The following is a 17,886-nucleotide window of genomic DNA, read 5'->3' as shown; positions in this document are numbered from 1 at the left end:
CACATGCTCTCCCTGTCTCCAGGTCTGTTGCTCACCTCAGTAACTCACAGCCTCACTCCATCACACTCTCTCCCTATCTCCAGGTCTGCCCCTCACCTCAGTAACTCACAGCCTCTCTCCATCACACTCTCTCCCAGTCTCCAGGGCTGTCCCTCACCTCTGTAACTCACAGCCTCTCTCCATCACACTCTTTCTCCCTATCTCCAGGACTGCTGCTCACCTCAGTAACTCACAGCCTCTCTCCATCACACTCTCTCCCAGTCTCCAGTGCTGCCCCTCACCTCAGTAACTTACAACCTCTCTCCATCACACTCTCTCCCTGTCTCCAGGTCTGCCCCTCACCTCAGTAACTCGCAGCCTCACTCCATCACACTCTCTCCCTGTCTCCAGGGCCGCCCTCACCTCAGTAACTCACAGCCTCTCTCCATCACACTCTCTCCCTATCTCCAGGTCTGCCCCTCACCTCAGTAACTCAAAGTCACTCTCCATCACACTCTCTCCCTGTCTCCAGGGCCGCCCCTCACCCCAGTAGCTCACAGCCTCTCTCCATGACACTCTCTCCCTGTCTCCAGGACCGCCCCTCACCTCAGTAACTCACAGCCTCACTCCATCACACTCTGTCCCAGTCTCCAGGGCTGTCCCTCACCTCAGTAACTCACAGCCACTCTCCATCACACTCTCTCCCTATCTCCAGGTCTGCCCCTCACCTCAGTAACTCACAGCCTCACTCCATCACACTCTGTCCCAGTCTCCAGGGCTGTCCCTCACCTCAGTAACTCACAGCCACTCTCCATCACACTCTCTCCCTGTCTCCAGGTCTGCCCCCCACCTCAGTAACTCACAGCCTCTCTCCATCACACTATCTCCCAGTCTCCAGGTCTGCCCCTCACCTCAGTAACTCACAGCCTCACTCCATCACACTCTCTCCCAGTCTCCAGGGCTGTCCCTCACCTCAGTAACTCACAGCCTCTATCCATCACACTCTCTCCCAGTCTCCAGGTCTGCCCCTCACCTCAGTAACTCACAGCCTCTCTCTATCATACTCTCTCCCTATCTCCAGGGCTGTCCCTCACCTCAGTAACTCACAGCCTCACTCCATCACACTCTCTCCCAGTCTCCAGGTCTGCCCCTCACCTCAGTAACTCACTCCATCACACTCTCTCCCAGTCTCCAGGTCTGTTCCTCACCTCTGTAACTCACTAACACTTTCAATCAGATTCCCATCCTTCAAGCGATCCCTTCAAAATGCCCTTTTCTCAGTGATATTACATTATGTAGTGAGAATCCCTATGCAAATATGGCAATTATTTTTTGTCATCAGAGGTAACCTCTAATCATACAGAACGTATGAATATCCCGGCAATGCACAAATTAAATGTGATAATAATAATTTACCTCCTTTAGCCGCTTTATTGCATATACTGTGTCTGCTTTCCGCCCTACGAAGACATCAGCAAATTGCCCGCTGTGTATTTTGCGGTCAGTGCTGAATTTGTCGGTGGCTTGGTTCAGTTGCTGCAGGGTCCAGTGCTGGCAGGCAGTGCCCGGGGTCAGGCTGATCTCTTGTTGGGGGATGCTCAATGCCTAGTAGTAAACAGAGGTTATTTATCACCTCTCTCCATAATGTAATGCTATCAGCCCTATAACTCAATGTGACAGAAGAGGACACTGATCCCCAATACCTGCATTTACTAACACCGTATAAACCAATATGTGATATCAACCCAAAACAATTTAAAAGGGAAATAATATACACCCAAATGATGGAAATATTATTTACAGGAGTTTATACATATATTAACGTCACTCGTGTATTTTAACATTATATACATTACTAATATTATCACTTATTCTATATTGGTGCAGGTTCTGGTGACATAAACCGGTATGCAGTCAGCATGTCTACCATCGGAATGATCTAGAGCGTAAGGCCGATAGTCATGGTGTCAACATGGGTTACTGAAGACATAATGACATCACATTTACCTGGTCGGTGCGGGACACCTGATCAGCATCTGAGTCTATATGCAGGGTTTTCAGGAGGTCAGCCGGGGGAGGGGGAGGCGATGGGAGCGATTGTGCATCAAATGCTGGAAAAAATAACCAAACGGTGATCTACCGCTGCCACCCCCCAAAATTGCAGCACAGTAATACCCAATCACAGCACAGCAATTCCCAATCACAGCGCAGTAATACCCAATCACAGCACAGCAATACCCAAATGGAGCGCGGTAATACCCAATCACAGCACAACAATACCCAATCACAGCACAGTGATACCCAATCACAGCACAGTGATACCCAATCACAGCACAACAATATCCAATCACAGCACAGTAATACCCAATCACAGCACAGTAATACCCAATCACAGCACAGCAATTCCCAATCACAGCGCAGTAATACCCAATCACAGCACAGCAATACCCAAATGGAGCGCGGTAATACCCAATCACAGTACAACAATACCCAATCACAGCACAGTGATACCCAATCACAGCACAGTGATACCCAATCACAGCACAGTAATACCCAATCACAGCACAGTGATACCCAATCACAGCACAGTGATACCCAATCACAGCACAACAATATCCAATCACAGCACAGTAATACCCAATCACAGCACAGTAATACCCAAATGGAGCGCGGTAATACCCAATCACAGCACAGTAATAATACCCAATCACAACACAACAATACCCAATCACAGCACAGTAATACCCAATCACAGCACAGTAATACCCAAATGGAGCGCGGTAATACCCAATCACAGCACAGTAATACCCAATCACAGCACAACAATACCCAATCACAGCACAGTAATACCCAATCACAGCACAGTAATACCCAATCACAGCACAGTGATTCCCAATCACAGCACAGTGATTCCCAATCACAGCACAGTGATACCCAATCACATCACAGTGATACCCAATCACATCACAGTGATACCCAATCACAGCACAGTGATACCCAATCACAGCAGTGACACCCAATCACAGCACAGTAATACCCAATCACAGTACAGTAATACCCAATCACAGCACAGTAATACCCAATCACAGCGCAGTAATGCCCAATCACAGCACAGTAATACCCAAATGGAGCGCGGTAATACCCAATCACAGCACAGTAATACCCAGTCACAGCGCAGTAATACCCAGTCACAGCGCAGTAATACCCAATCACAGCACAGTAATACCCAATCACAGCACAGTAATACCCAAATGGAGAGCGGTAATACCCAATCACAGCACAGTAATACCCAATCACAGCACAACAATACCCAATCACAGCACAGTAAAACTTAATCACAACACAGTAAAACCCAATCACAGCACAATAATACCCAATCACAGCACAGTAATACCCAATCACAGCACAGTGATAACCAAATGGAGCGCGGTAATACCAAATCACAGCACATTAATACCCAATCACAGCACAGTAATATCCAAATGGAGCACGGTAATACCCAATCACAGCATAGTAATACCCAATCACAACACAGTAATACCCAATCACAGCGCAGTAATACCCAATCACAGCGCAGTAATACCCAATCACAGCGCAGTAATACCCAAATGGAGCGCGGTAATACCCAATCACAGCACAGCAATACCCAATCACAGCACAGTAAAACCCAATCACAGCACAGTAATACCCAATCACAGCACAGTATTACCCAATCACAGCACTGTGATAACCAAATGGAGCGCGGTAATACCAAATCACAGCACAACAATACCCAATCACAGCACAGTAAAACCCAATCACAGCACAGTGATAACCAAATGGAGCGCGGTAATACCAAATCACAGCACAGTAATACCAAATCATAGCACAGTAATACCAAATCACAGCACAGTAATACCCAATCACAGCACAGTAATACACATTCACAGCACAGTAATACCCAATCACAGCACAGTGATGCCCAATCACAGCACAGTGATGCCCAATCACAGCACAGAAATACCTAATCAACGGTCTTTACATCGACTGCACTTAGGTTGACACTACTATTGGTCGACATGCATTAGGTTGACATGGTCTATCGGTCGAGATGGTCACTGTTGACATGAGTTTTTCAAAAATTTTCACTTTTTTAACTTTTTATACTTTATGATCCACGTGGACTACGATTGGGAATAGTAAACTGTGCCGAGCGCAGCGGTAGCGAAGGGACACGGTGCACTAATTAGGGTTCCTGGTCACTTTACGAAGAAAACAACACCAATTTATTTTATTTTTAAAAACTCATATCGACCTTTTTCCATGTTGACCATGTTCATGTTGACCTAATAACCGTGTCAACCTATTTCAGGTGTTGACCTAGTCACTGTCGACCAATAGTGGTCGACCTAATGACTGTCGACCTAGTTACAGTCGACCCTATGATCAACACCCCTAATCACAGCGCAGTGATACCCAATTACAGCACAGCGACACCCAATCACAGAGCGGCGATACCCAATCACAGTACAGTGATACCCAATCACAGCACAGTGACACCAAATCACAGCACAGTGATACCCAATCACAGCACAGTGACACCCAATCATAGCACGGCGATACCCAATCACAGCACAGTGATACCCAATCACAGCACAGAGATAACCAATCACAGCACAGTGACACCCAATCACAATACAGTGATACCCAATCACAGCACAGTGACACCCAATCACACAGCGACACCCAATCACAGCTCAGCGACACCCAATCACAGCTCAGTGACACCCAATCACAGCACAGCGACACTCAATCACATGCTTTTTACCTGAAACCTTTTCAGTGGAACAGTGACTGTTTCTACAGCTCTCTTCTGCTGCAGAGCGCTGGCCTGTTCTCCTCTCCTCAGCCAGAGGAACCTTTCCAGAACTATTGGAACCTACAATTAAGGATAAACACTCAACCCTTTATCACAGCCAATTCTGCACCAAGTCACCTGCGTCCACAAATACCGGTAACGGAACGGACACGTATTGGGAAAGACACTCACATTGCCTGAGGATGTGCAAAGCCCGATAGAGCTCCAAGTGGTGAAGGATGGCTTCCAAGTCTTGCACAGTGGCCAATTTCTGCCCCCAACTCCACAGCACCTCCCGGGTCACGCCATCCCCCCCTTTCCGCTTCATCCAGAACCTCTGTATAGTGGTTTGGTCATTCATGGTAAGCGATGCTAAATAAAATCACAGGACAAAAACGTGTAATCCAGTAAGAGCGCAATTCCTCATATTACACGCTCATCCGTTATACACTGACGCACTTTTTACCATTGTTCAGTATTTTACTATGCTATGCCTTTACTACGTATGTGCAGAAGGCATGGACGCATCTAAGCTCCAACAAAACGTAATATATAGGATTAATGAGAATGTATACAACTTTATCACACATCTGCCTGTGAATTACAATTGCCTTTATATAGTATATACAGGTCAATGTGTGCAAATGAATGCGGAATTCAGAAGCCAGTCAGGCCCTCATTCCGAGTTGTTCGCTCGCTAGCTGCTTTTAGCAGCATTGCACACGCTAGGCCGCCGCCCTCTGGGAGTGTATGTTAGCTTAGCAGAAGTGCAAACGAAAGGTTAGCAGTTCTGCTATGAAATATTTCCCTGCAGTTTCTGAGTAGGTCCAGACCTACTCCTACATTGCTATCACTGCAGACTGTTTAGTTCCTGGTTTGACGTCACAAACACGCCCTGCGTTCGGCCAGCCACTCCCCCGTTTCCCCAGGCACGCCTGCGTTTTTACCTGACACGCCTGCGTTTTTTAGCAAACTCCTGGAAAACAGCAAGTTACCACCCAGAAACACCCACTTCCTGTCAATCACTCGCCGATCAGCAGAGCGACTGAAAAGCGTCGCTCGGCCCTGTGTAAAATTGCATAGTTTTGTGTGAAAATACTTAACGCGTGCGCAGAATCGCCCATTTTTAGCCTGATCGCTATTCTGCTAAAAACGGCAGCGAGCGATCAACTCGGAATGACCACCTCAGTCTCTATGGGAAATAATGCCGGCTTAGGTAACTACACTAGTACTTAGCCAGCTGTTACAGATCTGCCATGCAAAGTTATTCATACGCGTTTCATGCAGTGTCAACTTCAATTCCTCAGACAATGTGGCATAACCTCAGTGCCATCGGCTGTATATTGCAATTCATATCACCATTCTAAACCCAATACCAACATATTTGAACCATTAATTGCTAAAAACAAAACCAGAATGGATTGACTGCTAAATAAGCGCCTCAGCGTTGCCCACTGCCGCTCTGCAGCGGAATAGAGACAGATTGCTGCAGATTGGTCCTAACGCGTTTCGTCACGCTCCACGTGACTTTTTTTTAAAAAAGTCACGTGGAGCGTGACGAAACGCGTTAGGACCCGCCTCTCCATACACCTTGCTCAGGTGTCTCCCATACGGCACGGAGTTCAGGATTCTCTGGGACTCGTTTCTTCATACACCTTGCTCAGGTGTCTCACATGTGGCACGGAGGTCAGGACTCTCTGACGGCAATCTTCCTGACTGATTCCAGCTTCCAAATAGCCGCTGTCACACACGCCGTATAGGTCAGCCAATCCTTTGCAGCAATCTGTCTCTATTCCGCTGCAGAGCGGCAGTGGGCAACGCAGGATACCTGACCGGGGACGCCCGGTAAATGGACCAGCCCACGTGAGAGGTATTTATCACTGATTGATCCACTGGCCATACAAACGTGTTTTAATACTGGAGCTTCATAACTGCAATTTCTTTTTCTTTTTTTGTGTAAACTGTTTTTTATTAATTAAAGCAGCAGACAAAACATTACAGCAATACTTTTCCAAAAAAAAAGAAGGGGGGAACAAAAAACATTGCATATCAGCAGGCTACACATAGAGCGCCCAAAGTATGAAAATAACTTGTCTGCTTTGCTTACAACATCCGAACTTATAAATGAGGAACATTTTAACAAAACAGCATAGAAAAATGGAAAAGAGAGAGAGGAGAAGAAAGAAGAAAGAAAAGAGGGGGAAATTTAGAACAGGTAGAGTCAGGGGTGAGTGTCTGGGACGGCTTGTTTGGGGGACGGAGGGGGGTTCTCCCTCAATTAAGGGTCTGAGACATATTAGAAAGATATCCTAATCGGAATATGAATTTGAATATAAGTATGAATATGAATATGAGGTGGGTTATGTCACCATGTAGGATCGATACAAAGGTGAGTCCTTAAAATCGTACCAGGGAAACCAGATAGCTGTAAAGTTAACGGTTTTCCCAGATGAGAAGGAGACAAGGTCTTCCATATCTAAAAAGTAATCGATCTTTGTGAACCATAATTTAATCGAGGGTGGTGAGATGGATCTCCAAAGAATTGGAACAATCGCTTTTGCTGCGTTGCTAAGATGTCTCAACAGGGAGTGTTTGTAGGAGTGTGTTTGTGCGGTGGTGTGATTGAGGAGCCAAAAACCCGGGTCTTTCGGGATCTCATCGCCCACTATCTGTTCGGAACACTTGAATACCTCTGCCCAAAATGGAGTTATAAGAGGGCAGTCCCACCAAATGTGTATAAAACTCCCTGGGGCATTTTTACATCTCCAACACAGATTCGAGAGAGAGGGAAACATTTTATTGAGAACAAGAGGAGTCCTATACCACCTATATATAAGTTTATAGAGGGTCTCTAATGTCGATAGGCATAGAGAACTCGCCTTGGCGTTGTTGAATACGGAATCCCAGTTAATCTGCGTGGGTAGCCCTGCCAATTCTCTCTCCCAGGAAGCTATGAAGGTAGGAGGTTGCGGGAAAAAGTTTTCCATGATAAGCGCATAGATTTGCGAGATAGTATGTGTGGGAGAACTAGGAGAAGTGCATAGTCTTTCAAACCCAGTGAGATCCCTAGTTATGTCAGGGAGGTTCTTAGAAGATGATATGAAATTATGAACCTGCCGGAACCTCCAAAACTCAGCACTATGAAGGTTCCAAGAAGACTGAACATCTGAAAAGGAGCGCACCCTACCCGAGCTCACCAGCTGACCGACTCTAAAAATCCCGGCTTCCGCCCATGGAGCAAAAGCTGTCCCGTGAAGACCTGGAGCAAATTCGGAGTTATGGAGAAGGGAGGTTAGGGGGGACCATTTGGAGGATATATGGTTCTGGGATCTCAGCGTGGCCCATAATTTAAGCGTGGGGGAGACCGTGGGGTGTGTAACCTTCGGAAGGGTAGGAAGCCAAGGTGCTATTTCAATATAATGTGGAAGACAGCCCTCCTCTAGCAGGACCCATTGTTTTCGGTCTTTAGCACGCGTCCATTCCAGAATCCTATTCAAATGTACTGCGTGGTAGTAGTTAGAAATATGTGGGAGTTGTTGCCCCCCTTGATGTTTTCTCCTAAATAAAATGTCGTGTTTAAACCTAGGTGTCTTACGTCCCCAAACAAACGCGCGAATAAGATTCTGGACGTCTCGGAGCCAAAGTAGGGGGATGTGTATCGGAAGGGTCTGGAGAAAGAATAATATCCTAGGGAGGGCGTTCATTTTGACAACGTTAATCCTGCCGAACCAAGACAGTCTTAGTTTCTTCCATTTCTGGAAGTCTAGGCGCAGCCTGGCCAGTAAGGGGTTAAAATTTAGGGAGAACAATTTAGATAAATCGTTGGTCAGTAACACCCCCAAGTATTTTAATTTGTGGTCGTGCCAGGTAAAGGGGAAGGCATGTTTCAGACCCTCTACTATATCAGGAGGAGTAGTTAAATTCATGGCAATAGATTTGGAATAATTTATTTTGAAGTTAGAGAGGGCTCCAAACTTCTCAAATTCTACCATCAAGTTCGGCAAAGAAGTGACCGGTTTTGAGATTATAGCAAGTAAGTCATCGGCGTATAAAGCCAGTTTGTATTCAGTCCCCTTCACCAGCAAGCCCGAGATATTCGGGTTAGCCCTAATGCTTCGAGCTAATGTTTCCATGCAAAGAACAAAGAGCAATGGAGATAGTGGGCAGCCCTGTCGCGTGCCATTGGAAATAGGAAAGGAATCGGAAAGGGAGCCATTAATCCTAATTTTGGCAGACGGGGAAGTATAAAGAGATAGGATTCTGTGAAGACAGGCGTTACCGAGCCCAAGATGCTTCAGTATACCAGCCAGAAAGTCCCAGTCTACTCTGTCAAATGCTTTTTCAGCATCGGTCGATAATATGACTGATGGGGATGAAAGCTGGCCTGCATAGTGAATCATGTTGAGCACTTTAGAGGTGTTATCTCTAGCCTCTCGGCCTAAAACAAATCCAGCTTGATCTCCATGTATCAGACCAGGTAATAATAATTTAAGGCGGTTTGCAATCAGTTTGGCAAAAAGTTTTATGTCTATATTTAATAGTGAAATTGGCCGATAACTGGAGCAAAGACTAGGGTCTTTACCCTCCTTGGGTAGAACTGCAATATGGGCTTCGAGAGATTGTGGGGAGAAAGGCGATTGTTCTGATATAGTATTGAAGGCTCTCGTGAGTAGAGGGACTAATTTCTCTTTGAAAGCTTTATAATAAGCAATGGTATAGCCATCAGGGCCGGGACTCTTGCCGTTGGGAGAGGATTCAATAACTTTCTGAACCTCCTCAGTAGAAAAAGGAGCATCTAGATCCTCCACTTCTTTTATGGATAGCGTGGGGAAGTCTAAGGTCCGTAAATAGTCAGCTATGGCTGTTTGATGGGACAACTTGTCAGGTCTTCCGGTCGGACCAGAAAGGTTATATAGAGTGGAATAATATGCCCTAAAGGCCCTAGCGATGTGAGGTGTCTCATGTTGGGACTGTCCGTGATTATTTTTAATTGTGTGAATAAAAGTAAGAGCACGTTGCTCTCTAAGGGCTTTGGCTAGTAATTTCCCAGGTTTGTTGCCCCATTGATAGTATCTGCTACGGCACTTCCGATAAGAAAACTTAACTCTATCAGAGAGTAGCTTATTCAGATCTGCCCTAGCAGCTTCGAGATCAGCATAATGCTGTGGGGATTGGGATTTCTTGTGTAAAAGCTCGAGAGATTGTATTTTAGACAATAAGTCACCTCGAAATTTCTCCCTTTGCTTTTTGCGGAAGGATCCCACCTGGACACAAACCCCCCTAATGACACATTTGTGTGCTTCCCAAACTGAGACTTTAGAAATGTCATCTAAGTCATTGGTACAGATATAAGAATCTAAAGCTTCGTCGATTCGAGACCGACAGTCTGCGTCCTGCAAAAAAGTGTCGTTAAAACGCCAGGACCATTGGCGATGTGCGTTGGGAGGCAAGCGTAAAGTGAGGTTAACTGGGGCATGATCTGACCACACAATCTGTCCTATAGAGGCATCAGAAAGGAGGTGTAAGTGCCGGTGGCTCAGAAACAGGTAATCAATTCTGGAATATGTCTGATGTGGGTGTGAGAAAAAGGAGTAATCTATCTCAGTAGGATGTGTCAGTCGCCATGTGTCAATCAGCTGGTGGTCGAGCAGGGCGCGCCTCATTCCCCTATGCTCTCTCTCCGGCCTGCAGGAGATCTTTTTAGAATTGTCCTGGCTGGGATCTAGGGTCCAATTTAGGTCACCTCCCATCACCACCACCCCCTCCAGGAGAGGTTCCGCAATATCTAGAACTGAGGACAAAAAGGAAGGTTGTTTAGCGTTGGGAGCGTATATATTCAAGAAAGAAAACCGCTGACCGTGTATGTCGCATTTCACCAGCAACCCCCTACCCTCAGCTATTCCATGGGAGGAAACATTAAGGACAGGCAGGTGGCGAGCCAGTAATATAGCCACGCCCAATGTCTTACCAGCAGAATTATTAGACAGGAAAACATGAGGATAATAGTGACATTTTAGGGACGGCACGTGTCCCATCTTGAAATGTGTTTCCTGAATAAAAGCAACATCAACTTTCTCATCCCTAAGCCATTTAAGAAGTTTAGACCTTTTCTCAGGAATATTTAACCCTTTGACGTTAAGGGTAGTTACATGTAGATCATTCACCCCCATTGTCAGGCGGGCCTAAGTGCTTTACAATAGTCTTCCCTACGTCAGACACTGGGGGAGGGGAAAGAAGAGCGGCAAGGGAAGGAAATAGAAAAAAAGGGAAAGTAGAGAAAAGAAGAAAAAAAGATGCAGCGTGGAAAACCACGCCGTAAAGTACTTTGACATTAAACAGAAATAATAATACTACAAAAAGGACTGCTGCAAAAAGGACAGGAGCGGAATCCTGCCGACTCCCAGTCCAAAGAAACAGGGGATGCAGCATAGTGGGGGTCCTACGGGGGGCCCAGGACAGCGACCATCCACAAGATATAATCTAAACAAGTATATTGTATTACCGAGGTGTGCACAAAGGCACAAATGAAACAAAAAATAAAAATATGAAATCTTATACAAAAGTGTACATATATTCTTTAAGCTATCAAACCTGGTTTCATATAGGCTGATCAATTGTGTATATGAGTATCGTCACCCACACAATAAATACAGCATGAGAGAAAAAGGACAAAAAAAAAATATATAAAAAAAATTCCTAAATAACATATCGATGATACCTCATCCCTTATCTATGAAACCATAACAACTGTAAACTTTTATAAAGTTACAAGAACCGATCTCACGTGTGAGCAACACATAGCACAATTTAAGAGAAAGAACTCAGTGCATAACATGGGTAGCAAGAAAATTCACGTCCGCTCGGGACGAGACGTCTCATTCAGGGAGGTTCTGAAGAACGTGAACCATGAGTGGTTCCCCGCGTCCGTGGGGAACGTACTTGCTGCCACGCGTCGTCTGGAGGGAGCACAACAGGTAGGACCGGTAGGTGGTGAAAGGCGTCCCAATCTGGTAACGGTACCGGAGGAATTCCCAAGATCGTGAAGAAGGCCTGTAAGTCCGAAGGTCTGGAGAGACTTGCGACTTTGCCACCATGAGAGACCTGGAGGGAGAAAGGGAAGCCCCATCTATATTTCAGCTCGAGTTTCCTGAGAGAGTCTGTAAGAGGCTTCAAGGCTCGACGTTGTTGTAAGGTCGACCAGGCAAGGTCAGGAAATATCTGGATCTTGTCCCCTTGAAAGGCAATACTATCCAGCTGACGGGCCGATCTCATTATTTCCTCTTTTTGGACATAATAATGGAGCCTGCAAATCACGTCTCGTGGTCTGTCAGATGGTAAGCCGCGGGGACGGAGGGCTCGGTGAGCTCTATCAAATATGATGTCCTTGTTCGGATCCAGGTCAATAAGTTCTCCAAATATCGTAGTTAAGGCCGCTGTCAGGTCAGCCTGTTGAACGCTCTCAGGTAGGCCCCTGACTCTAATATTATTTCGCCGACCGCGATTATCCATATCCTCAATACGTGATTTTAGAAATGAGATATCGTCCCGTTGATGTGATAGCACCTCTCGAAATTTAGTCAGAGAATCCACGTTAGACGATTCGTGGCGTTCTAGGACATCGACACGGGTCGCAACTTGGGACATATCTTGTCGGAGCGCTGTCACTTCCTGAGTGATGGTGGAAAGCAAGCGAGTCTCCAAGGCTGAGAAATCATGCTTCGTGGGGAGTGTCTTTACATGAGACAATATCTCGCTTATCTCCGCAGACAGAGAGAGGGCCTGTGGAGGCAACGGAGTCTCAGGAGATGACATGTCGACCACCGGGCCGTGTAGATTCGGAGAGGTCGGGACAGTGGAGGAAGTTGCGGGGATTGAGGTTGGAGTGGTTAAGAACTGACGTAGGTCCGACGAATGTCGGTTCGCAGGGGATGGGATCGCGTCCGGCTTGGTCTTGGCCTTTTTTTTCTTTATCCCTCTCACCATGAGATCGGTCTTCAAATTAGTTAGTGCAGCGTTACACTTTCATAGAACCTCGGCAATTATAAGAACATGCGGACCGTCGCCGTGCAAGAGCCCCCACGTGGTCTTAGGGCGGCATCAGGCAGGCAGACGCATAGTTATGAGACTAAACTACTGATCTGAGTGTGGATCTTGGACGCCGTGCGCCAGAGAGTATACGGCCGCAACACCACTCCCCAGGCTCAGTGACCCACTTGTTATGAGCAGCAACAGTATTGATTGTATTGATTCTGCTAAGGCACTGGTGACAGCAGGGAGCCAACTGGTCTGGGTGGGTAATGCACTGGGGCTGGGAACAGCGTGTGGGTAGCAGAGAGGTTACTATTATGCCACCTATATAAATTGCAGTGCAGCAGCAGCACACAGCTCCCTGATCACCCCTCTCTCCCCGCTGGAGCCCCACTAACCAGGAATCCAAGGTGTGTGTTCACTTCCTGGGCCCAGCGGGGGAGAGACCGAAAGGAGCAGCTGATCAGCGGAAACGGCCGCCGGGCGCCTCACAGCTCCGTCCCGCTCCACGATGTCCGGGGCTCACAGGCTGCGGTGAAGGTAGGCAGCGGGTAGCGGGGAATGTCTCCCGGCCGCGGCAGGCGGCAATGTAGAAGTCTGGGGTCCTGGAGGGGTTCGCGGCACGATCCGAACGATGCTGGAGCTGCCGCCGGGCTGGGGAAAAAATCGAGGCCCCGGCTTTTGGTATCCCTGTAGGCCGCAATCCGCAGGAGCGGTTAAAACCACTCCCCGACTCCGCGGCACAAACGGGGGCACAGCAGGGGGGAGCAGGAGGAACAGGGGAGCCGTTGAAGGCACAAAGGAGCCCGGAGAGCAGGTTTATAGAAAGGGAGAAGCCCTGGGTCTCAGGAGCTCATTCTGTATGCGACTGCTTCCATCAGCAGCCAGAGCACGCCCCCCAATTTCTTTTTCATATCGTACATTACGAACATTTTTCATCTCTGTCACGGATTACGGACTTCAGCATTTTTTTGTCATAGCTGTTTCAACATACAAGTCCTAATTGTGCTGTTACTGTGAGTCAATTAACTGAGCTATTACCTTTTATGTTTAGCCATTTGCTCTATTTGTATTATCCCACAGTTTTTTAAATAAATGACGATAGATTTTTTACTGTTACGTTGGCTCTCTCTATTGTTATTAATATTTATTTCTGAAATCCAGCGCAGCCATCTCTTTTTCTCATATTTGAACCATTGTCTAGCTTAAAGGTGAATATTGCACAGTTACTGCACAAATTGCAGACCTAAAAGGTCGGGCTTAGTTTTGTGTGTGTTGGTTACGGATCAAGTGGTCTCGATTAAGTTCTGCGCGGATTGAATAGCTCCAGCAGGGAGCTCCGGGAGCTATTCATTTCAGCGCACTGTCGTCACCGACTGGAGGATTTCTTCTCGCACCAACTCTTCCCCCCCCCCCCCCTCCCCGTGGGTGCGAGCCAAAATCCGACAAAACTAGGTCTGCAATGCCGTTTTGTGCCACAGCGCGGACAAAACAGCATGGCGGCAGGTAATTTAGACGGAGAATGCCCATTCTCGTGCCTAAACACCCTGCTTAGACCGTGAGAACCGGCCTTCCCCGACATGACAGTGCACAGAATTGAATAGCATCGGGAGCTCCCTCCCGGCGCTATTCAATCTGCGCAGAATTTAATCGAGCACAGTGTCCAATGTGAATGAAAGCTGTTACTCTGTAGTTTGTTTGCATCTGTGAAATCCTTTTCAATTAGAAAATAAAAACTAAGGGGTCTATTTACTAAGCCTTGGATGGAAATAAAGTACATGGAGATATAGTACCCACCAATCAACTCCTAACTGTCATTTTTCAAACCCAGGCTGTGATATGACAGTTAGGAGCTGATTGGCTGGTACTTTATCTCCAGCCACTTTCTCTCCATCCAAGGCTTTCGTAAATAGAGACCCTAAATTATTGTTTCCGAAAATGATCAGAAAATATTTAGAAAATGAATTAGTAAACAGTCCTCGTTATGCTGTACATCTAACGACATAAACACTAAACACAACAAGCACACAGAGACAGACATCGGGCATTATTCAGGTTTGTTAGCCAACCAAAAAAAGCACAGTAATGGGCAAACCCACGCTGCACTGCAGGTGGGGCAGATGTAACATGTGCAGAGAGAGTTAGATTTGGGTGGGATACGTTCAAACTGAAATCTAAATTGCAGTGTAAAAATAAAGCAGCCAGTATTTACCCTGCACAGAAACAAAATAACCCACCCAAATCTAACTCTCTCTGCACATGTTACATCTGCCCCACCTGCAGTGTAACATGGTTTTACCCATTAGTGTGCTTTTTTGGTTTGCTCACAAACCTGAATAACCCTCTTAATCTGCTTTGTCACCAAGCCAAATAAATTTTGCAAGGGCCTATGGGTGTATTATATGTAAAGCATGGTTTACTCTAACTTTTTGGGAATGTAGGGAGGCATGACGGCTTTTAGGGCCAAGTGGGGAGGCCTGAGTGGGGCGATGTGCGTTTTGGAGCACATGTAATATTTGAGGGCTCCTGGGTCTGAAATATGTCAGGGCATTATGTGGAAAGTGTGGGACTTGGGGGCATGTGCGGCTAATGGGAGGTCTGAGTGGCACGTGGTGACATTATGGAGCAAGTGAGGGGCGTTGTGAGCTGATGTGGGCCCATGTAGGTCATTTTCAGCCTGGTTTTTTTCTTCTTGAAATGAAAGGTAACAGGCAGCCATTGAAGTAACGCAGGCTGCCCGGAACCATCTGTCATATGTACAGTAACATATATATGTGAGCAGCACTGTGATATGGAGGAATAATCACATTTATTAATCAGCCTAAACCATCATTACCCTGAGCCATTACCTCATTGTCAGTCTATCATCCGGATACCCTAGGGCGCACTATCTATAATCCCAGCCATCTACGTGTATCTGAGTAAGTGAGGAAATGTAGTATACAGCGTAATATTATAAATCCCTGTCTAGTCCTTTCACCGACATATACATCCTACAGACACGTGAGAGAAACTGCTGCAGCCGCTCCCAGTGTAATATGAGCCAGAGAGCAGGTGGCTGGAGAGGGGTATGGCAATAGGTATAGAATAACGAGATGAGAGAGCGCTGACGGCCACGTCGACACTGATGAAATGTCACTGGTTGTCCATAGGCGACTTAGAGGCCCATTTATCAAATAATATTTGCAGCTTTGTTCCCGGAAACACCCGGAGATACCTGCCGCGATCCCTCCATTTCCGCCCGCAGCCAAGTCCCCCATAGGTTTCTATGGGTATGCGATGCTGCCTGATGTATCAATATCGGGAATGAGATATTGTTCCCCGCAGCTACCGCAATCTTTTGATTGCAGTAGCCTATTGTAGAAAGAAGTTCCGGCTGGGTTCCCCGGGACCATCCGCCGGAAATGACCATCTTGGACACGTGTGACCGCACAAGCTCAGGCACCCCAGCGGCCTGCACAGCATATCGCAAGGACGGGTTCCTGTCAGAGCCCCTGTCCCTGCGGGTGTCGGGTGATACATTGACCCGATAGGATCGCATATTGCAGTATGATCCTGGGCAGTAAGATCCCGCCCAGACTGCATTCAATATGCAATCCATGATAAACCGGCCCCTGCAGATCCTGCTGCACTTCCAACGGTAAATAATTGCGATCCCTAACCCTTAACCTTCTCCCTAGTGCCTAACCATAACTCTCCTCTCCCGCAGCCTAACCCTCCCCCTAGTGTCTAACCCTATCCTCCTCTCCCGCAGCCTAACTCTCCCCCTAGTGTCTAACCCTATCCTCCTCTCCCGCAGCCTAACTCTCCCCCTAGTGTCTAACCCTATCCTCCTCTCCCGCAGCCTAACTCTCCCCCTAGTGTCTAACCCTATCCTCCTCTCCCGCAGCCTAACCCTCCCCCTAGTGTCAAACCCTATCCTCCTCTCCCGCAGCCTAACCCTCCCCCTAGTGCCTAACCCAAATCCTCCTCTCCAGCAGCCTAACCCTCCCCCTAGTGCCTAACCCTATCCTCCTCTCCCGCAGCCTAACCCTCCCCCTAGTGCCTAACCCAAATCCTCCTCTCCAGCAGCCTAACCCTCCCCCTAGTGCCTAACCCAAATCCTCCTCTCCAGCAGCCTAACCCTCCCCCTAGTGCCTAACCCAAATCCTCCTCTCCAGCAGCCTAACCCTCCCCCTAGTGCCTAACCCAAATCCTCCTCTCCAGCAGCCTAACCCTCTTACTAGTGCCTAACACAAATCCTCCTCTCCAGCAGCCTAACCCTCCCCCTAGTGCCTAACCCTATCCTCCTCTCCAGCAGCCTAACCCTCCCCCTAGTGCCTAACCCTAACCTTCCATCCCATAGCCTAACCCTCCCCCTAGTGCCTAACCCTATCCTCCTCTCCCGCAGCCTAACCCTCCCCCTAGTGCCTAACCCTATCCTCCTCTCCCTAGTTCCTAACCCTACCCTAGAGCCTAACCCTATCCTCCTCTCCAGCAGCCTAACCCTCTCCCTAGTGCCTAACCCTATCCTCCTCTCCCACAGCCTAACCCTCCCCCTAGTGCCTAACCCTATCCTCCTCTCCCGCAGCCTAACCCTAACCTCCTCTCCCGCAGCCTAACCCTAACCTCCTCTCCCGCAGCCTAACCCTCCCCCTAGTGCCTAACCCTATCCTCCTCTCCCACAGCCTAACCCTCCCCCTAGTGCCCAACCCTAACCTCCTCTCCCGCAGCCTAACCCTCCCCCTAGTGCCTAACCCTATCCTCCTCTCCCATAGCCTAACCCTCCCCCTAGTGCCTAACCCTAACCTCCTCTCCCGCAGCCTAACCCTAACCTCCTCTCCCGCAGTCTAACCCTCCCCCTAGTGCCTAACCCTATCCTCCTCTCCCGCAGCCTAACCCTATCCTCCTCTCCCGCAGCCTAACCCTCCCCCTAGTGCCTAACCCCATCCTCCTCTCCCGCAGCTTAACCCTGTCCTCCTCTCCCGCAGCCTAACCCTATCCTCCTCTCCCGCAGCCTAACCCTCCCCCTAGTGCCTAACCCTATCCTCCTCTCCCGCAGC

The 17,886-nt window shown here is 47.8% G+C and overlaps 1 protein-coding gene across 2 annotated transcripts in view; it reads right to left on the bottom strand.

Moving 5' to 3' along the window:
* Window positions 1–17,886, bottom strand: part of IRAK2 (interleukin 1 receptor associated kinase 2) — a 67,883-nt gene that overhangs the window by 17,860 nt on the left and 32,137 nt on the right. For both annotated transcript variants that reach the window (XM_063941270.1, XM_063941269.1), the window contains exons 3-6: window positions 5,009–5,188; window positions 4,787–4,897; window positions 1,987–2,090; window positions 1,396–1,584 (exon numbers count right to left, since the gene is read on the bottom strand). In XM_063941270.1, coding sequence (XP_063797340.1) covers window positions 1,396–1,584; window positions 1,987–2,090; window positions 4,787–4,897; window positions 5,009–5,188 — 584 coding nt within the window. The remainder of the gene's footprint in view (window positions 1–1,395; window positions 1,585–1,986; window positions 2,091–4,786; window positions 4,898–5,008; window positions 5,189–17,886) is intronic.

Source organism: Pseudophryne corroboree, chromosome 9 (genome assembly GCF_028390025.1).
Source record: "Pseudophryne corroboree isolate aPseCor3 chromosome 9, aPseCor3.hap2, whole genome shotgun sequence".
Lineage (NCBI taxonomy): Eukaryota > Metazoa > Chordata > Amphibia > Anura > Myobatrachidae > Pseudophryne > Pseudophryne corroboree.
The sequence above is the reverse complement of the archived record's forward strand: the minus strand, read 5'-3'. Positions and strand labels throughout refer to the sequence as shown.